Source organism: Sorex araneus, chromosome 5 (assembly GCF_027595985.1).
Source record: "Sorex araneus isolate mSorAra2 chromosome 5, mSorAra2.pri, whole genome shotgun sequence".
Classification (NCBI taxonomy): domain Eukaryota; kingdom Metazoa; phylum Chordata; class Mammalia; order Eulipotyphla; family Soricidae; genus Sorex; species Sorex araneus.
In genome coordinates, this window is record NC_073306.1 from 48,932,521 (window position 1) to 48,954,395 (window position 21,875).

The 21,875-nt window shown below is 48.4% G+C and overlaps 1 protein-coding gene across 1 annotated transcript; it reads left to right on the forward strand.

The window, feature by feature from the left end:
* The first annotated feature begins 2,618 nt into the window (after positions 1-2,618).
* Positions 2,619-21,875, forward strand: TRIM63 (tripartite motif containing 63). Its single transcript, XM_055139857.1, has 9 exons — positions 2,619-2,878; positions 3,643-3,815; positions 7,007-7,175; positions 8,416-8,511; positions 11,510-11,743; positions 12,326-12,348; positions 12,832-12,956; positions 15,810-15,881; positions 21,829-21,875. Exons 1-9 carry the CDS (start codon positions 2,720-2,722, stop codon positions 21,849-21,851), a joined length of 1,074 nt encoding a protein of 357 aa, XP_054995832.1. The 5' UTR covers positions 2,619-2,719; the 3' UTR covers positions 21,852-21,875.

Here is a 21,875-nt window from a genome sequence, read left to right on the forward strand (position 1 = left end):
TTAAAAGGCAAGAATGAAGCTTCTTCCTATACCTTGCTCTTTTTTTTTTTTTTTTTTTTTTGCTTTTTGGATCACATCCGGCGATGCACAGGGGTTACTCCTGGCTCTGCACTCAGGAATTACTCCTGGCGATGCTCAGGGGACCATATGGGATGCTGGGATTCGAACCTGGGTCGACCGCGTGCAAGGCAAATGCTCTACCCGCTGTGCTATCGCTCCAGCCCCGCTATACCTTGCTTTTTAGCAGGGTGTTTTCCATCTTGACCACCCCTTATCCATAACTTCATTGTTTTAGTAAAAGAGAATGCTATCCCCAGAACAGGCTTCTGTTTTTGTCTCAGTGGTGGTGGAGAGACTCATCTTCCAGAAAGAAGGACAGTGTTGCTCACCATCTCAGATGGTGGCCAAAGGAGGGAGGGTGGCCTTGTCAGCCCTCCGCTTCCTCCTACAGGGCCAGGCTGGCCGGGGGATGTTCCCCCATAGTCCCAAAGTAGATGGAAAGAGGACTGGAAAGATAGTACAGGGCTAAGGCTTCAAACTTGGCACTGCATACAGTCCCCCAAGTCTTGCCAGGAGTAGCCCTGAGCACAGAGGCAGGAGTGAGCCCTGAGCACTGCTGAGTGTGGCCCTGAAAGCAAGCCAAACCAAACAGAAGAGACACCAAGTGATTGAGTTAAGGAGAACTGAGCTTAAGTTCAGTAGAACTTCCACAGGTTCTAGAGCCCCTCTGGAAGTCCGGATTACCTCATCAAGTTACTTGACCTCTCTGGGCCTGCGGTCCTTGTCCATGGAATTGCTTCCTCACCTCTCTTGGATAACCGGTACACAGCAAAAACTAGTCATTAGCATTTGGGGGGAGCGCCCTCACCTTGAAATTCTCCAGCCCGATGTCTAGGTCCCCTTCCCCTCCTCTCATTGCCCAGATTGTTCCTTTAGCCCTTGCTGCTCACTAGGCCTTGTCCCTTCACCCCAACTATCCACTCCTCTCTTCAGCACTCCTCTCTTCAGCAACCTTTTCTCCTTCCCCCTTCTGTGAGGTCCTGGTCTCTCTGGATGGACAAGGCCTGATCTCTGACTGTCTCCCTTGCTAAACTCTGAACATCTTGGCGCAGAAAAAAGGGTTATTCATTTGTCTGTCACCTTGGTACCTTGGTATCTGATGTGATTGGTACTCAGAAAAATATCTGATAGATGACTAAGTTTCTTGGCTTTGTCATTCCCTCCGTCCCTTGGTCCATCCATTCCTCCCTCTCTCCCTTCTTCCTCGCCCCACCCTCTATCCTTCCTTCCCTCCCTCCCTCCCTCCCTCCCTCCCTCCCTCCCTCCCTCCCTCCCTCCCTCATTCCCTCCCTCCCTTTCTCCCTCCCTCCTTCCTTCCTTCCTTCCTTCCTTCCTCCCTCTCTCCCTCCCTCCCTCCCTCCCTTCCTTCCTTCCTTCCTTCCTTCCTTCCTTCCTTCCTTCCTTCCTTCCTTCCTTCCTTCCTTCCTTCCTTCCTTCCTTCCTTCCTTCCTTCCTTCCTTCCTTCCTTCCTTCCTTCCCAAAGGGATCTCTCCAGTGGTGCTCAGGAGGTCCAGTCTACCTTCTCCCACACTTCAGTAATTCTCAGCAAACTGGCTGAATGTTCTGTCCAAGTGCTGACTGACTCTGTGGTTCTGTTTTTTGTTTTGTTTTGGACTTATGCGCCAGCTCTGTGCTCAGAGATCATTCCTAGCAAGGCTCGAGGGACCATATACAGTGCTGGGGATTGGAGTGAGGTCATTTCCCTGCAACGCAAGTACCTTACCCGTTGTACTATCTCTCCAGCCCCCAGAATGCAGTTCTGCTTAGGCCCTGTGGTATCTGTAGTTACCTGGGCCACTCTAGTGATAACCAGGGGGCCTTGGGGCTATATCTGGTGATGCTTTGGGGACGAAATGGTTCTGGGAAGGAAGCCCAGGACAGGCACATGCTATGTAAGTGCCCTAACTGCTAAACCATCTCCCAGCCCTTTTGCCACTTCTTTTCTAAGTGACTTTTCAGGAAGTCCTTTCCTTCTCTACACCTCGGTGTCAGGATCTTCAAAATGAGGGGATGGGCTTCCTCTCATGGAAGTCCTGCCAGCTCTAATGATGGAGGGGCAGAATGATCAGGGAGCCAACATCAATCCAATTTCAGGAAGTTCAGGGACAGGATCAGAGACTCTCTTGTTATTCAATTTAGGCACTGCCCAGAACTCAAGAGGGGAGGATGGACCTGCCTGAGATCACTGAGGGGGGACTGGTTAAAGCTGCAAACCTCAGGGGTCCCCTTGCTATTCCCATCTGAGCTCCCCAGCCCAGTATGGGAAGATAGATACCAGTTTCTGGAGAAAACCTGGGACTGTCTTTCCCCAAGCCCGCCCTTGGACAGGCTGTTCTTGTTTACGACCCCCATCGCGGCGGGGGAACAGTGATTGCTCATGCCCACATGTGATGTGAGAGGCTGGTCTCTCGGGCCTGGAGGAAACTCAAGCCCCGCCAGCCACTTGGCCTCGGAATGTTCAGCTGGTCCCCGCCTGGGGCTCATGTGACCAGGGGCCCGCTATAAATATCAGAGGGGCCTCAGCCCAAGATAGATTTCCGGCGCCAGGAGAAGAGGGTGAAGAGGCTCCAGGCGGGAGTTTTGTGACAAAGGCGAGACCTCCAAGTCTCTTAGAGTCGTGAAGAAGGCAGCCAGCCGGGCTCCTGTGCATTCCACCCAGATGGATTATAAGTCCAGCCTGATCCAGGATGGGAACCCCATGGAGAACCTGGAGAAGCAGCTGATCTGTCCCATCTGCCTGGAGATGTTCACCAAGCCTGTGGTCATCCTGCCCTGCCAGCACAATCTCTGCCGGAAGTGTGCCAACGACATCTTCCAGGTCAGCACAGGGTTTGGCTGAAGACTGGGGGGTCTCCTGGTGGGTGGTTAGTAGGCTCCCCAGCACAAAAGTCCTTCTCTCTAGCCTAGGGCGCTTTCCCCTCCGCCAGGAAGCCCCACAGAGGCCTCTGGAGGGGCCGAGGCAGCTAGGGAAGGGGCTCTGGCTGCTGTTCCTTCTCCATGGCTCATGTTTCTCATCCCCACCCTGCTTCAGCACCTCAGTTGACTCTCCAATCAGGAGTCAAATGCCTGAAGCGAGCGATAAGTGGGGCAGGCAGGCTGAGAAGAGAGAGAAACCAGAGGCTAGCTGGAGCCAGCTTTTGTGGCAGGAACCCAGCAGTCTGGGCAAGGGGGAGCAGACAGTGGCGTGGGGCTGCTCCTAGAGGGGTTGGCAGAGCTCTGTCTCCTTGGGAAAGGAATGGCTGTCCTGGCCAGAAAACAGGACTCGAGGCTCCCCAGAAGCACAGTTTTCTCTTTCAAGTCACAACCCTAAGAGCTGGCCCTCATGCTAACGCCCACTTCATGACCCGACAACTCGGGGCCTAGAGAGGTATTTTGCTGGCCCGGAGTCATTCTGAGAATAACCATGAGGAACCCACAGGGCTGCTTTGTTAATTGTTCAGTTGCTTCTCCGGAGTTCCCAGCCCTGTGGTTTGCCAAGAGGGGTTGGTGGGAGCAGGGGGAAGGAAGGACGGGAGGAGATGAGAAAGGGAAGGGGCTGAGGAGAGAGCCCAGGCCTCACCCCTGCCCTGGCCCCCCCCACAGGCTGCGAATCCCTACTGGACCAACCGGGGTGGCTCGGTGTCCATGTCTGGAGGTCGCTTCCGCTGTCCCTCCTGCCGCCACGAGGTGATCATGGACCGTCACGGGGTGTACGGGCTGCAACGGAATTTGCTGGTGGAGAACATCATCGACATCTACAAGCAGGAGTGCTCCGGGTGGGTGTGCCTGCTGCTCGTTCCTCCTAGATCTGCTTGTGCTTTGGTTCCCCCAGCAGGGAGAGCCACATCGTTCAGCGGAGAGCGGATCGCCTCTTCCTCCGGCAGTATCTTAGGCTCATTGATGCACCCCCACTCCCCCACCAAGCCAGGCTCTTGCTAACACTTGGAACAGGAAGTACTCCAGACAGTAGCCTGCCCTCCAGGGAGATACTGAAACCAGGCCAGTGATGAGATGGGAGAGGGAGAGCAGGGCACTGGGGCCTTGAGAAGCAGAGAAGGAGCCTGTGAGAACACTGTCTGTTTCTCTGTAAGGAGAGCAAGAGCTTTCCTCGCCTCTGCTGGCTGGCACAGAGCTGGGCACCATCCGGGAAAGTTTTGTCCTGGTGCTGGATACACTGTGGATCAGGTGTGACTTTGCTCATCCCAGTTTCACAGATGAGAAGCTGAGGTTCAAAGAACTTCAGGTTCAATGACTCCAGGTTTCCTGGTGAGGAAGTAGAATACTTGGGTCTGGGTCATGATATGATCGAGCTCCAAGTCTCCCTTGTCTGTAAAGCAATCACTTAATCATAGGTGGAATTTGGGGGTGCTGGAGGCTACACAGTGATGATCGCTGTCTCCATGGAGGCCAGTGGTCAGGGAGACTTTATCTAATGAGACCCACTGGACCAGACGTCCAGCTAATCTCACCCTCACAGCCTTTATGATCTCAAGGGGGCAGAAAGCACCTGCCTGTTGGTGATGTCCTGCCCCAGGAAAGGGGAGCAGCCAGATTTTGTGAGAAAAACATGCAGGCCCAGGAAAGCTGTACTGGCTAACCTGACTGGAGCTACCTTGTAGGATGTTGGGTTCATCTATTTTGTAAGCTTTGGTTTGGGGGCCACATGGCTGTACTCAGGATTACTCTTGGTTCTTCTCTCAGGGATCACTCCTGGCGATGTGTAGGGGGACCATCTGGGATGCCAGGGATAGAACATAGTCAGTTATATGCAAGGCAAATGTCCTACCCACTGTAATTATTGATCCCTCGGGTCTATCTCTGAACATTCTCTTTGGTCCCTTGGGTTCGTCTCTGGACCTTCACTCTCCCTGAAGGCTCCAGACCCTCAAGCTCTTGCCTCACCTCTGTGTCTCCTGCTCCCTACCTTGGGGACAGAGAAAAGTGACAAAAGGCAGACTCTGTCGCAGTGTGGGGAGTCTGGGGCTAAAAGCTGCAAAAAAAGATGTGTAGAAGAAGCTGAGTTAAGAACTTGAGGGGATCGTAAAGCTTGGGGTGTGATCAGTGTAAGAACAGAGGTGAAGCACTGACTTTATGAGGATAGTCACCATTTTACATTTATTAGACACCTGCTGTGTTGTGTTAGGGAGGGGGAACTTAGTGGAGCTTAGCGGAGCTGCTGCCAGTGCTTGGCTCTCAATGCACAGTCTTTTTGAGAGATCGGACCTGCAACCCCCACCTCCCCACCCCCCACCCCACCATTGAATCTCAGGTGTGAGGTGACTGTGACCCTGAGAGACACACTGAGAACACAGGCCTCTACAGAGAAAGATGGAGAGAAACAGGAAGAGAGACCACTTGTGTTTGGGAAGCAAGAAAAGAAGGAATGGGGCTGGAGCAATAGCACAACGGGTAGGGCTTTTGCCTTGCATGCGGCCGACCCAGGTTAGATTCCCAGCATCCCATATGGTCCCCCCAGCACCGCCAGGAGTAATTCCTGAGTGTATGAGCCAGGAGTAACCCCTGAGCATCGCTGGGTGTGACCCCCCCCAAAAAAAAAAAGAAAAAAGAAAAGAAGAAATATCCCGGCCCTGGAGGGAAGTTAGAGCGTGTGCTGGGCTGCGCCCCCATGGCACACTCACCTGTATTTGAATACCCCTCCTCATGCCAGGCACTGTGCACTCTAGATTCCGGGGTGAAGAGAACTGGCACATTTCCCTGCTTTGTTGAAGATTACAGTCTAGTGATTAAATATAGAATTGAATGAGGCCACGAGTAGAAATTGCTTCATGCCCAATCTGATCTGCAGGAACCAAGGCAGTGAGGACTATAATTAGAGTTAACAGACGTTAACCTGCCCAGCCCTGGCTTGCCGGACAACCTCAGGCAAGCTAGTTCTCCTTTCTGGCACCCAATTTCCTCTTCACTTTAAAACAACTTTTTTTCAAGGAAAATACCTAATTGTACTATTGTACCCTAGTTCTATCCCTGGCATAAAACATAGTTCCCAGACCCTACTTGGAGTGATTCCCTGAGCACAGAGCTAGGAATAGCCCTGAGCACCTTTCCTGCACCCTAATATTTTTGGGAAGCCTCAGGGAGCCAACCTGGTATTTCACCATGTAAGTCAAGGGCTCTAGCATCGAGCCAGTTTGTCTTATTGAATGTCTCCAGAGATTGCTCAACAGAATGAGTGTATGCTTTATATGCAGGAAGGCTGGGTTCAATCTCCAGCACTATGTGATTCCTCCAGCATCATCAGGGGTGTTCTCTGCAAAGCTGGGAGGAATCCCCAAACACTGCCAGATGTAGTAAAAAAAAAAAGGAAGAAGAAAGAAAGAAAGAAAGAAAGAAAGAAAGAAAGAAAGAAAGAAAGAAAGAAAGAAAGAAAGAAAGAAAGAAAGAAAGAAAGAAAGAAAGAAAGAAAGAAAGAAAGAAAGAAAGGCAAAAATGAAAAAAGGAAGGAAGGAAGGAAAGGTTGGAGGGAGGGAAGGAAGAAGGGAGGAAGGAAGAAAGGAAGGAAAGGAGGGAGGCAGGAAGGAAGGGAGGGAGGGAGAAAGAGGAAAGAAGGGATGAAAGGAGGGAATAAGGAAGGAAGGGAGGGAGGGAGGAAAGAAGGAAGGAAGGAAGGTAAGAAGAAAAGAAGAAAGAAATGAAGAGGGATAATATAGCAGGTAGGGTGCTTGCCTTGCATGTGGCCAACCTTGGCATAATCCCTGGTTTGATCCCTGGCATTCCATATGGACCCTCCGAACACTGCCAGAAGTAATTTCTGAGTACAGAGCTGGGAGTAATCCCTGAGCACTACTAGGTATGATCCAAATGCAAAAGCAAAAACAAAAAAAGGAAAAAAAAGATTGGGGACAGCTACCACAGGGAGCTCAGGGCATAGATCTGGGGTGGCTTCCTGTGGCAGAGGCAGGGGTAGAGACAGGTGCCACCACCTCTGACTGACTCTTGTCCCCCTCAGCCGGCCCCTGCAGAAGGGCAGCCACCCCATGTGCAAGGAGCACGAAGACGAAAAGATCAACATCTACTGTCTCACGTGTGAGGTGCCCACGTGCTCCATGTGCAAGGTGTTCGGGGCGCACCAGGCCTGTGAGGTGGCCCCACTACAGAGCGTCTTTCAGGGACAGAAGGTAACTGCCAGGCCACACCCCACACAGGACTGTGGACTTCACTCCTGCAGAGGTGCTGAGCTGGCTGCTTGGGAACAGCCCCTCTGGGAGACTGGCTGGGCCTTCCCAGTAAGGCGGCTGAGCTCATGGAGAGCCCCTGGGTGCAGCCCAGGCTGCCGGGCCCTGCAGCGTGCTGTGAGCCCAGCGCACTTTATCCTCTGTCAGCCGCCTTGCCCCAAAGCAGAGGGATGCAGGGGACCAGCCCCGGGTGAACAAGCCGGAAGCATGGGCATTGTGAGGGTTAAGAAAAGAGACAGAAATAAGAGAGAAAAAGACTGAGGTCAGGGGGCTAACAGTCTCATGGACTGAGAGCCCTGGCTAACCTCAGCTTACAGTTTTTATTGATTAGAACCGTTAAATATCAGGAGAACAACAAACATTCTTTAGTTGGATTAGACTTTTACATACCTGAGGGTGTGGTCAAATATAAATATAAACAGTCTCACTGTATCACTGTATCACTGTCATCCCATTGCTCATTGACTTGCTCGAGCAGGCACCAGTAACGTCTCCATTCATCCCTGTTGCTCAGGGGAATGAGGCCCATTATAAACAGGTTTAGTTGAGCATAAACACAAACATGGGTTTGGTTGTACACAAATATAAACAGATGTAAAGTGCTTCCTTCAGGGGAAATTGTTCTAAGAGATCCGCCCAGTATCGGCACTCCATCTCGGGGTCTCAGCATTCTGGATTCTGGTCCACAATAGAAGGAGGGGTATATGGGGCTGGAGGATAGCACAGCGGGTAGGGCGTTTGCCTCACACACGGCCGACCAGGGTTGATTCCCAGCATCCCATATGGTCCCCTGAGCACCGCCAGGAGTAATTCCTGAGTGCAGAGCCAGGAGTAACCCCTGTGCATCTCCAGGTGTGACCCTCTGAGCCTGAGCCCCACCATCCTGACCCCTCCAGTTCTTTCTTTGTTGCTTCATTCCTAGAAATAAACCCCTCCTCTGTGTGTCCCTTTCTGTGAGTTTGGGGCAGTTTACTTGTATCTCTGGTCCGTGTCAGTTGAATAAGAGATTCAGTATCTCTCAGATAGTCTGCTCTGGGCCTGAGCTGCACTGCAGCAAGAGGGTTCTAGACCCCCTCTCTCATAGCAAAGGGAACAGGGTCCCAATTTGCTCTCACTCTGGGGAGGGCAAGTCCTGACATGTTTCTATCTCTCCTCTCTGGCTCCCCATCGCACTCCCATCTAGACAGAGCTGAGTAACTGTATCTCCATGTTGGTGGCGGGGAACGACCGTGTGCAGACCATCATCACCCAGCTGGAGGACTCCTGTCGAGTGACCAAGGTGAGGGATCAACAGCTCTTCCAGGCAGTGGGACTCCTCCCCCGGTGGTGGTGACCTGGAGTGGATCCTGGGGTGGTCAAGCAGGGATAGCCTGGGAGGGACTAACCAATCCATTAATCTGCTCATTCACCGAATGCTTTCTCAGCATGGCCATGTGCTAGGCCCTACCTGAGGAAACAGGACAGACCAGTCCCTGGCCTCAAAGAGAGTCCAGCCAATAATTTCTTTTATTAGTTTTCTGGGCCACATCCAGCTGTGCTTACTCCTGGCTCTGTGCTCAGTGATCACTCCTAGAAGTGGTTAGAGTAATATACATGGTGCCTGGGATTGAACCTGGGCCTCTCCCATGCAAACAATGAGCTCCAGCCTTTTGAAATATCTCTTGGACAAGAAGTCAGCTGTGTGTAAAGCAAGTTCCATACTTGCTGTACTATTGCTCCAATCCAAAGCCAATAATTCTTGTATTTATTTACCAGTTGTTCCTTTTTGTCTGGGGGGGGGGTCACAGCTGGCAATGCACAGGGGTTATTTCTGGCTCTGCACTCAGAAATTACTCCTGATAGTGCTCAGGGGAACATATGGGATGCTGGGAATCGAACCCAGGTTGGTTGCATGCAAGGCAAACACCCTACCTGCTGTGCTATCACTTTAGCCCCTAGCAGTTGTTCTTAGGGTAGTATTTTCTAAAATGCTGTATACAAAAACGCCTCAAACTACTTACTTTTTAAAAATTATTCTTGTTTTTCGGTCTCACCTGATGGAGCTTAGGGTTTACTCCTGGCTCTGCACTCAGGGGTCACTCCTGGTGGGCTTGGATCAAGCCCACTCAGCTGCATATAAGGTGAATGCCCTACCTGCTGTACTATCATTCTGGCTCCTAAAACTTAATTTCTTAAATTTATTTATTTTTGGTCTTGGGGTCACACAGTAGTACTCACAGGCCAAACCTGGATTAGTCCTTGGTGGGTGGGGTTGAGAGTCATTCCTGGCTAGGCTCTAAGGACAGTGCTGGGGATCAAACCTGGGCCTCCCCCATGCAAAACAAAACATGAGCTCCAGACTTTTAAGCTATCTCCTGGATACTAACATCTCAAACTTGAAGGTGCATACATATCACCCTGGGATCATATTAAAATTCAACTTGTGGGGCAGGAGAGACAGTATGAGGTTAAGGTGTTTACCTTATACCCTGACTACCCTGGTTTGATCCCTGGTATCACAAATGGTTCTCTGAGCATTTCCAGGAGTGATCCTTGAGCACAGAGCAAGGATAGTCCCTGAGCATCTCTGAATGTGGAGACAAAAAGAGAGAAAGAAAGAAAGAAAGAAAGAAAGAAAGAAAGAAAGAAAGAAAGAAAGAAAGAAAGAAAGAAAGAAAGAAAGAAAGAAAGAAAGAAAGAAAGAAAGTAAGAAAGAAAGAAAGAGAAAGAGAGAGAAAGAAGAAAGAGAGAGAAGGAAGAAAGAAAGATATAAAAAAAGAGAGAAAGAAAGAAAATTCAAGTTATGAACAGGAGATGTAACTCAGCTCTAGAGCACTTGCCTTGCATACCTCAGACTCTGGGTTTGATCCCTATTGCACTGTAGCACTGTCGTCCCGTTGTTAATCGATTTGCTCAAGTAGGCACCAATAACATCTCCATTGTGAGACTTGTTACTGTTTTTGGCATGTTGAATATGCCACGGGTAGGTTTCCAGGCTCTACTGTGCGGGTGAGATACTCTCGGTAGCTTGCTGGGCTCTGAAAGGGGCAGAAGAGTCGAACCTGGGTCGGCCACGTGTGAGGCGAACTCCCTACCCACTGTGCTATCACTGTGACTGCAAAAATTAAATTGAAATAAATAACTTAAATTAAATAAATAAATTTATTTTATAAATTGAATAAAAATAAATAAATGAATAAATAAATAAAATCCAAGTCGTGATTCAGCAGGTCTAAAATGAAGCATGAGGTTCTCCATTTCCACCAAGCTCCTAGACTTTGCCCTATTTGCTGGTCCCTAGATGACACTTTGAATAGCAAGACTGTAGGGGCAGAAGGAACTGTCTCTTCTGCAAGAGCATTCATGATTTTCTCTCTACTTGGGGTGGGAACCTGGGGCTCACTGTGGGAAGGGGTCATCCTCTTGCTGGTGGAGGAAGAGATGCGTGAAGAACGGACTCAAAGGAAGGATGGGGACATTGTTACTACCTATAAGGCGCTCCTGGTCTGCAGGATGATGAATCTGGTGAGATGCTGTTGTTACTCAGCCATTGAGTGCCTAAGGAGTCTCAGACGGAGCATCTGTGTTGTAGCCTCAGTGAGGAGGCCAGTACAGGGACAACTGTTTTTTCATGTATGCTGGGGCCATGTAAAGCCAGTCCTGATACTGACATGGAGGAGCAGTGGAAGTTACCAGGAAGCCCCAAATGCGTCATTCCATGTCACCCAAAAGTATTTTGAGGAGGGGGCATTTAGGGGCTCCTCCTGGTTCTCTGCTCTGCTGTCTCTCCTGGCAGTTTTTTTTTTCACACACAGCATTGCTCAGGAATACTCCTAGCTTTGAGCTTATGGGTCACTCATGGTAGTCCTCAGAGGACCATATGGGATGCCAGGGATTGAACCTGGATCAGCTGCATGCAAGGCAAGTGCCCTATCCACTGTACTATTGCTCTGGCCCTATGCTGGCAGTTCTTGAAGGATCATGTGGTGACTAGGATGGAACCCAGGCCTCCCACATATAAAGTCTGTCTTTAACAAATTTTACTCTCTCTGGCCCTATATTTCTCAGGAAGGGCATGGCTTTCTCTCTAACATCAACCTTGCCAAAGGTTGCTGGTGCGCTAAGTGGTCCTGGGTGCTTCCTTCTAGTTAAGCCTTCACTTGTCTTGCAGAAAATGGGAGTACAGTAAGATCTCTCTGAGTTTTAGATTGTGATTTCCTAGTTCACCCATCTCAGGAAGAAAGTGTGGGACCCAGAGGAGAACCCAGAGAAAGTGACACCATGATTTCTGTCACCAGGAGAACAGCCACCAGGTGAAGGAAGAGTTGAGCCGGAAGTTTGATGCCCTGTATGCCATCCTGGACGAGAAGAAGAGTGAGTTGCTGCAGCAGATCACACAGGAGCAAGAGGAGAAACTCAGCTTCATCGAGGCCCTCATCCAGCAGTACCGGGAGCAGCTGGAGAAGTCCACCAAGCTGGTGGAGACGGCCATCCAGTCCCTAGATGAGCCAGGAGGGGCCATCTTCCTCTTGGTGAGCAGGACTGGGAGGGTATGGGCAGTGTCTCTTTCACTCAACCACTTGCCCATTTAAACCTCCCTGAGCCTCTGTTTCTTCATCTGTAAATTGGTCATGCAACAATTTGTCCCAGTCCCTACAGTCTTAACTGCCATAGTCAGACACAGAGATGATGCACACACGGCCCTGTCCTAGAAGAGCTTATTGGGGGAGGCAGAAAAGGATCAACTCTAAGAGTTTTGAGTTCAGTTAAACTTTCCTAGGCATTTATTATGGGCCTTGTGCTCATCATTGGGCATAAAAGGCGACTAGGATATGCTTCTTGGCTTGGAGACTTCAGGATTGAAGCATGATAATCAATACTGGAATCCAAACTTCCTGCCAGGACAATGACAGGGTCCAGAGTGATGACCAGGGTCTGGGCAGACAGGCACAGGGAGGCAAGATGCAAGTCCTGTTTATCTCAGGGCAGCACACAGGTCACCCCTGGGCCAGGGAACAGCCAGTCTGAAACCCCGAGTCTCTAGTTTTGTTGATTTCCTGGGGCTACCCCTTCTGCCCTCCTAACCCTCTGCTCTCTTTCACTCTCCCTGCCAGAGTGCCAAGCAGCTCATCAAAAGGTCAGTGTCTCCCCCGGGGCTGTGATGCAAGCCGTGGCTCCTACCTGAGCCTCTGAATTCGGTCCAGTGGGCTCCCCTTTGGCGTTATGTCTGCCAGGGCCTCTTCTGCTTCTGACAGGACAGGAAATCCTCCCCCTTGCAGGGGTGGGGAGGGAGGGCACGTCCAGCCTTCGGGCCATGTAAAGCTTATGAAATCCTGTAGACTGGCAGTACACGAGAGACAGACATATATGCTTCTCATCTGCCACACTGTAGCCTGACCACCTGCATTGTATGTCCTGTGTTATAAATGCTATAAATGATGCTACAAATTTCCAAATGGCCTTTAGCAGAAAACATTTCCCCACGCCTGCTCTAGAGGGAGCCTCTAGGCCTGAGTTTGAGCTTTCGCATGTATGCTCGTGGGGGGTGAGGCTGGCACCCTGCATTGAGCCCCAGTAGCTCACTCACTGTTACTCTGTTTCTCTCCCTCCCTCCTCACAGCATTGTGGAAGCTTCCAAGGGTTGCCAGCTGGGCAAGACAGAGCAGGGTTTTGAGAACATGGACTACTTTACTTTGGACTTAGAGCACATAGCAGATACCCTGAGGGCCATCGACTTTGGAACAGGTAAAGAGGTGGTGGGGATTGGGGTCTGAGCAATAGCACAGTGGGTAGGGAGTTTGCTTTGCACACAGCTGACCTGGGTTTGATCCCCAGCATCTCATATGGACTCCTGAGCATCACCAGGAGCAATTCCTGAGTGCAGAGCCAGAAGTAACCTCTGAGTGTAACCCAAAAAGCAAAAAAAAAAAAAAAAAGAAAAAAAAAGTGATGGGGACGCTTGTTTCTTTCCCTTCAGGATCCCCTCCCACTGAGTCCTTCATGGAGGCCAGTGCAGTAGTGGAGATTCCCAGCTTTGAAGTCAAACTCATATACTACATCTGGGTGTACCTAGAGCCTAGCAGAGTGCCTGGGACATAATTGTGGGCTGACTCAGTTGCGTGGGGATCCATTACATGGAGCCATCTTAAGGCAGCAGAAAAATTTTGGCATCTTTTTGAGTCAGTTCACAGTTTGAATCAGACCACTGTTCAAGTCCCAGATCTGCCTCTTAGTATCTTTGCGCAAATCCTTCCACCTTTCTGAATTTCATTTCCTAATTTCCTAATTTTAAAAATTCTAGGAGTTGGGGGGCAGAGTATGGAGGATATTACAGAATATTAAGGCACTTACCTGGCATGCGGCTGGCCTGGGTTCAGTCTTCATCACTCCATATGTTCCCCAAGCTCCGAAGAGATCCTTGAGCAGAGCCAGGAGGAAGCCTGGAACACAGCTGGGGGTGGCCTCCCCCAAAAGTTATAGGGACCTGGGGAGATGGTACAGGGGCTAGCATTGACTTTGAGACAGGTAAAGAGGGTTGGGGACACTTGCCTGACTCAAGTTTAATTCCCAGCACCACTGGGTATAGCCCTGGAGGCCCCCAAGCACTGCCACGGTGGCCCTGGGGATCTCTGGCACTGCAGGGCAGAAGCAATGACACATCATCAGGCACTAGCCCTGAACTGTTGGCTTAATTAACTGAGTATCACCAGGAGTGTCCCCCAGGCTCCTGACAATGCTTGAGAGGTCCCCCCAAATATATTAAAAATCTGCATGCCATTTCATCATGCTGCTGCCTCCAATAAACTATTGAGAAAGAAGAGCTTGGAAGGTATGAGACACACATAAGTTATTGACAAAGTTGGTCTTGGTTTCAGCTTCTAAATGCTAGCACCTGTCATACTTGGGAACCTTGCCTTATCTATAATATAGCCCCACTCCTGATCACAATTACTCTTTCATAATATAAAGTCCCTATAATATTTGCAACAAGGTAACCCTAGCAATAATCAGGAGTTAATAAGGAACATGAGGAAGTCACATGAAGAAGACAACAGTGAGATTAACTTGTCTATGCTCACATGGCCGAAAGGCAATATCTAGTAACAGAGACAGAGAGGACATCCAGGTTTGCTGCCTGTCACCTTAGTCTGAGAGGTAATATTCCAACGCGGCAGGAGGGGAGCTTTGGAGGAGAGAGGCAGACAAGCAGACAGGGGAGGAGGGCTGCAGAAACAGGCAAGAGTCTAGCATGAGAACAAAGCTTAGCACCCCTAATGTCAGCTCCCCTGTCAGCTTTCAGAAGCTGGGGTTAAGTCTTTCTCGGATTCCATATCCCCTTTGGGCGTAAGGCTTAAATGAACCCCAAAACTAAATTGCTACCGAATATGGGGGCACCCACTGCTGTAGACTCTGCTGTCGCCTCTAAGCTCTCAGATCTGAAAGGAGATGGGCCCCTGGGACCCACATTGCCTCCAGTGCTCGGGAGTAGCAGCTGCCCTGCCTCCTGCCCACCCTGAAGAGTCTGTTCGCTCACAGGCTGCTATGGCCTCAGCTGTCTGTGCGGAAATAAAGCCAAGGGAAGCACAGGATTGCTCAAGGCCACACAGCCAGTCAGTGGTCCAGGGATGGAAGACCCTTTGGTTCAGTCGGGCACTCTGAGCCCTAGGCAAAGTCTGAAGCTATAAGGAATGGTACTTACAATGATGTAACAACAGACGGGTGTGATGCCCAGGCTTGGCGCGAGGCTGGTGAGACTGGTGACACAACATGCCTCACTTCTGTGAGGCTCTGGTTTCGTGGCATAACGAAGACAAAGAAATAGTAACAGCAGAACAAAACAAAACCAGGCAAATAAACACACACATGCTCAGGGGTGGATGCACAGACCCCTCTCGCTCCGTAGTCAGACTTTGAACTGTCTTTTCAAAGGTGTTTTGAGCTTCTCCCCAACGCTCTGGACCAATACTCTCACTCTGGGGGCATCTCCTCAGGCTAGGGTGAGGAGGTGGGGAAGGGGCACATTTTCTGGGAGTAGAAATTGAGGATGATAGTCCAGGATAGGAAAGTGGGGTCCCAGGTTGCAGTTAGTCCCTGTCTGTGCAGGGTCCAGCTTCTGAGAGCTAATCTGTAGGTGCCCGCTCCTCAAGGGGCAACCTATAGCCCTCACTCTGGAGGCCAAGGAATGAGGAGAGTTGACAGGATATGCTAGACCAGAGGGTCTCAAAGGCTGAGAAATTCCTGGGGGACAAGGACTGTGATCCCGGAGAATCAAGAAGTTTTCATTCATTCTCCTTAATTGATGTTTATCTGTCCTTTGAATCAAGAGCACAAAGTATTCCTCCAAGTCCCTCTAATCACAGGCAGAACCCCACTGTGGTACAGGGGGCTACAGAGGGAAGGGGCAGGCAGGAAGGGAGGGAGCCTGCTCTGTGTGGCTTGGGTTTGGCAACCCCATCACCTCCTGAGTCTCTGCGTGGCCCTCTGACCCCAGCCATGACAGGGCAGGGTGGGAGAGAGAGACAGTTCCTTGGGACTGGGTCCTGGAGCAGCTGCTCTGTGACGGCCCATCCTGACCCAGTTGTTCTTTGTCATACACAGATGAGGAAGAGGAAGAGTTCATTGAAGAAGAGGATCAGGAAGAGGAAGAGCCCATGGAGGGGAAGGACGAAGGTGAGGGATCCTTCCGTTCATTCAAGAGCTCTTTCCATCAATGCTCTAAGAGATTTCCTACAGAGCAGACTGGGGTGGGGGTGGGGGGCGCAGAGGGGGATGCTGAAGGAGCCTGGCACTCTGGCCTCCTCCCAGGATGTGTTTTAAACCAATTAAAGGTAAAGTCCTACTGTGTGGGCCCTGTTTCACAACAAAAGAATCCTTTTCTCCTCTAGCATGTATTATATTTTAAACTGGGGAAGTAGCTCAAAAGGCTGAGCATGTGCTATGGCACGTGGAAGTCCCGTGTCTGATCCCCAGTACCACATCGTTCCCCAGAGCCTTGCTGGGAGCAACCCCACACACCTGAGAAGTGCCGTGTGTGGCTGGAGTGATGGCAGAGTGGGAGGGCCCCTGCCTTGCACATGGCTTATCTGAGTTTCATCCCTGGCATGCTATATGGTCCTCAAGAACCACCAGGAGTAATTCCTGAGCACAGAGCCGGAAGTAACCCTTGAGCATCACTGGGTGTGACCCAAAAGCCAAAACAAAAATTTGTAAGTTAAAAATTCATCTTACATTGGGGACTGGAGTGATAACACAGAGGGTAGGGTGTTTGCCTTGCCCGTGGCCCAACTGGGTTCAATTTCCAGCATTCCATATGGTCCCCCGAGCATTGCCAGGAGTGATTCCTGAGTGCAGAGTTAGGAGTAACCCCTGTGCATCGCCGGGTGTGATCCAAAAAGCAAAAAAAAAAAAAAAAATTTTATTTTATGTGTGTTCACAAAGGACAGCAGGGCTCTATCTCTCCCGCCATCCACATTTGATAGTCTCACGCCACTTCCCTCACCCCAGGGAGGCTGATGGAGATGGGCCTCTCTCTCTCCCACTCTGCCCTGTCCTGGCTGGGGTCAGAGGGCCACGCAGAGACCCAGGAGGTGATGGGGTTGCCAAACCCAGGGTCCTCGTTGGGACCCTGCTTTTGGGGTGCTAGGACTATGGGCAACTGAGTCGTGAAGGAAGGAACGAGAGCCAGGCTGGTCGGTATCAATTGCAGTTTGTTCCAATCTCCATTCCCCTTCTGCTTCTGTCTCTCCGCCCCTCAGATCTTATAGTCTTAGTTTATATAGCAATCACAGAGGGTGGTAACACAGAGGTGGGTTGGAACATTAACAAATTAACAAAGAGAGGTAAGAATACTCCTCGAGGACAAAATCTCATCTAAGGAGATTACTCCAGATTACTAGGAAATCTGCTCAAGGGTGGAATCCAAACAAGGGTGTGTCACTTTCTTCTTTCCTCAGCTAGTAATCCATTTAAATAGTAGTAAATCTACTTCTAATATTTCTAGCAATGTCATTCTGTATGAGCACACTAAGAGGTATAAACTTAAATTTTGGTTCTTCCTGAGGACATCTCACTACATATTCCAACCACAGTCCTCAGGCCAGGTTAATCTTCCTAACCCCAGCAGGGTTCTAGTCTCATTGTTACTTTTGGATCATGTCAACATTTGTCCATGATCATGCCCTCAACTTATAGTTGAGTATTGTGGTGCTTTAGCCTGGCCCATTCCGATGCCAAGGTAGCTCACAGCTTGCCCTGGGTCCATTGCGTCCCTCATCGGGACCCTGCTTTTGGGGTGCTAGGACTAAGGGCAACTGAGTTGAGAAAGCAGATGCCCAGGAGTAAATATTATTGAGTCAATCAACTCCCAAGTTACAAAGAATAATATTAACTGTCTTCCTGTGTCCATACAGAAAGGACATTGCTTTAAGGTAAACTATGCAAAAGACACTAACTTAGAATACAAGTTCTTAGAAGAATCTGATCTTACAAGCTAACAGAATCTAATTAGGGAAAAGGTGATTAACTAGTTGGGAAGAAGAAGAGTTTACAGGTAAACAAAGGAATGGGAGTGACTTGGGAGCACTGTGATGGGTGTAATCAGGTAAACCTAAGTTCTCTGTGGGAAGGCTGAAAGGACAAACCCTATGTTATCTTATAATTTTATATTAGGCATCATGGTTTATAATACCGTTAATGGTAGAGTTTCATACTTAAAACATTTCAGCACCCCACCGTCCACCAGTGTCCCCTTTCCTTCACCATTGTCCTAGTGCCCCCCACTCTATTCTCCCCCTTCCCCCCCATGCCTGTCTCCCCTACTGTGGTAAGCTTCCTACTAAAAACCAGTTTTTGGTTTCTATTGCCTTTGGGCATTTGTTATTTCTCTGTCTCTGTCTCTCTGTCTCTGTCTCTCTTTCTCTCTCTTTCTTCCTCTCTCTTTTTGGGTTACACCCAGTGATACTCAGGGGTTACTCCCAGCTCTGCACTCAGGAATTACCCCTGAGGGACCATCCCTGGTATGCCAAGGATTGAATTGGGATCAGCTGCATGCAAGGCAAACGCCCTACCCACTGGGCTATCACTCCGGCCTCTGTTATTTCTCTATTACACTTCTTTATATCTCATATATGAGGGAGATCATTCAGTGTCTGCCCTCTTTTTCTCGTTAACATCACCCAGCACAGTACATTCACTGTCACTGTATCACTGTCATCCAATTGCTCATCGATTTGCTCGAGCGGGCACCAGTAACGTCTCCATTGTGAGACTTGTTGTTACTGTTTTTGGCATATCGAATATGAGACGATTAGCTTGCCAGGCTCTGCCCTGTGAGTGGGATACTCTTGGTAGCTTGCCAGACTTTCCTAGAGGGATGGAGGAATCGAACCCAGGTCGGCTGCGTGCAAGGCAAATCCCTATCTCCTGTGCTATCACTCCAGCCCTCACAAAATATATTTCTCTATAAACCAATAAATTTTATCTCTCCTTTCCTACTAGGGAGGAATCAAGTTTAACCTATGTACATAAAAGAAAAATGATATGTAAATGCCTACATAATTATCTCTATAAATGCTATTCAATATTTTCAGATGATGAATTTTAAAAGGAACCTAAAAGCAAACTCTGGAAAACATTCATGTTTAGGTTAATCCAAGCAATTTAAATCTTTTCAAACTAATAGACGACCTAAACAGGAATATTAGAGCTGTTGAAATTGTAACATGAGAAAAATAAGGAATTCAGTTGAAAAGCAATCTTCTAAATCCATCAGGGAAGAGAAAAACTCAGTGTTCACCCACTTATTTACCCAACACATATTTCTCCACCCAGTACTACAGAGATTTCCTTTTGGCGTGTGAGATATTGTATTGTACTGGTGTAGTGACAGTTCTTACACTAACTGAATGGGGATTATCTTTATTGCTATGGCTAAAAGGACATTTTTCTGGGGGGGAGGAGGGGTCATGCCCTGCAGTGTTTGGGACACCTTGTGTTATCACTCTGCCCCAAAGACAGGTTAGATCTATCTTTGCAACACTTTGAAATTGTAAGGAAAAGGTCATATGATTTATTTATGATCTGTAGTTAGCAAATTGGCAACCCCAATACTGCCTCAGATTTGGAGATACAAAAGAAAAACGGCAGGGGCTGGAGAGATAACACAGCGGGTAGGGTGTTTGCCTTGCACGCGGCCAACCCGGGTTTGATTCCCAGCATCCCATATGGTCCCCTGAACACCACCAGGAGTAATTCCTGAGTGCAGAGCCAGGAGTAACCCCTGTGCACTGCCAGGTATGACTCAAAAAGAAAAAATAAAAAGAAAAATGGCAAAAAGAAATTATAAACAGGGGCTGGAGTGATAGCACAGCGGGTAGGGCATTTGCCTTGCACGCGGCCAACCCGGGTTCGAATCCCAGCATCCCATATGGTCCCCTGAGCACCACCAGGGGTAATTCCTGAGAGTGCATGAGCCAGGAATGACCCCTGTGCATTGCCAGGTATGACCCAAAAAGCAAAAAAAAAAAAAGAAAAAGAAATTATAAACATACTTCTAACAAGGAAGGAAGCCTGGGTTCCTGTGCTCCTAAATAATATTAGACTTGCAAAATAATATTAGACTTGCAGTGTCCTTATCAATATTTTTATAACATAGATCAAAGGACATTTATGTATGTTTCTAGTGGCCTTTGATAGTCTGGAAAGTGTAACATTAAAGACCAAAAAGATAATGGCAGATTTCTAAGAATAAAGGTCACAGTTGATAATTGTTAAGTGTTCTGGAGAATAGGTAAGATACTCCAAAAAAAATGATTTCAAGTAAATAGAAGTCTTGAAAACCTCTGTACTAAAGTCATAATTAGTTGTCACTTGTACTGAGAAGTCTAGAAGAAATACAGTTCACTTTGTTTAACCCAATATTGCATATGTGTATATATTTGACCTCAGCTCATGTATAATGTTAGGTAGAGCACATTTTGGTAAGAAATTCATAGCTGTACTAAACTTTGAAAGCCTGATATGGAGATCAGTGTTGCCTACTACAGGTCAGATTCCTTGGCATTGTCTTTCTGAGAGTATCAAGGTGTATCAGGAAGCTGTGGTGTCTTGGTGTTTGTGTAGAATAAAACTGGATTACTATCATAAAAACAAGTTTTGATTTTCCAATGTAGTAAAATCCTATTAAGCCAGAGAATACAATGATATGGTCTGGAAAACCTAAAGATAGGTTATAAATCTTCTCCTGTGATCAAAGAAAATGTGTTGTGCTCTTTTATAGAATGTTCCACTTAGTACATTGATTTTCCAATCAAAATACCAACCAAAATTTCCATCAATAACTTGATAGAAATAATTTTCTCTATGGTGGTCTTTTGTCCTTGGGGTCCCTAGTGGTCCCCCAACATGTGGCCCTGTGCATGCACTGCAGCATTTTGACCTAACTCCATTCCCTTATCATTTTGAAGACTTCTACCCAACCATATAGTAACCATTGCTCCTGTCACAACTACTACAGACTCTTCTTAGAAGCAAAGACAAGTCTCTCCCTAGACCATGATATAAAACTGCAGACGAAATTATTTTTTCAGAATTGACACAGTGAAGCTATTTCTCCTTCTTTATCATATAGCAAAAATATAGGGTATAGATTTCATCTCAACAGAAAATTAAGGTATACAAATTTCGATTCCTTTTCTGATATAGAAATATTAGGATAAGTGATTGCTAGATCAGTGGCTTGGTACTTAGCAAATTTCTGTTTACCAAGCCTATGGCTGATGGAAACTTGAAAAGGGAAGGCTGACATTTAGATAAACCTGAACTGGGTTGAGAATGGTCTTGGTCTCAGAGGAGCTAAAAAACCTAGGGAGAGGAGACCAAGGACCACCTGGTCCTTGACTATAATTGCAGGTGTCCAGTTAGAATGGCTTTTTGTATCTCCAAAGAGTGCATTCAGGGGCCGGAGCGATAGCACAGCGGGTAGGGCGTTTGCCTTGCACGCGGCCGACCCGGGTTCGATCCCCGGCATCCCATATGGTCCCCCAGGCATTGCCAGGAGTAATTCCTGAGTGTAGAGCCAGGAGTAACCCCTAAGCATTGCTGGGTGTGACCCAAAAAAAAAAAAAAAAAAAGCAAAGAGTGCATTCAAAAATATTTATTTATTTATTTTGCTTTTTTGGTCACAGCCGGCGATGCTCAAGGGTCACTCCTGGCTCTGCACTCAGGAATTACCACTGGCGGTGCTCAGGGGACCATATGGGATGCTGGGAATCGAACCCGGGTTGGCCGTGTGCAAGGCAAACACCCCACCCGCTGTGCTATCACTCCAGCCCCATTAAAAATCCTTAAAAAAAAAATTAAGCAAGATACAAGGCCAGGAGCCTTGTGTAGCTCAGTGGTAAGAGCTACATCAAGTGAGAGGCCCTGGATTCAATCCTCTGAACCATAAAAATAAAAACAAAGAAATAAATATAAAAATAAATAAAGGAGAAAATAATAAAGAAATAAAATGGAAGGATCCAGGTAGAAGTTGAATTTGGTCTTTATCTCTGCATCTTGGTAAGCTTTGGCTTCCCAGAGTTGTGTCTCACCTGGTGTTTTCTTTGTCTTTTCTTTTCAGGTCACCAGTCAGAAGCTGAATGAGGGAGAGACCCTCTAGATGCAGAG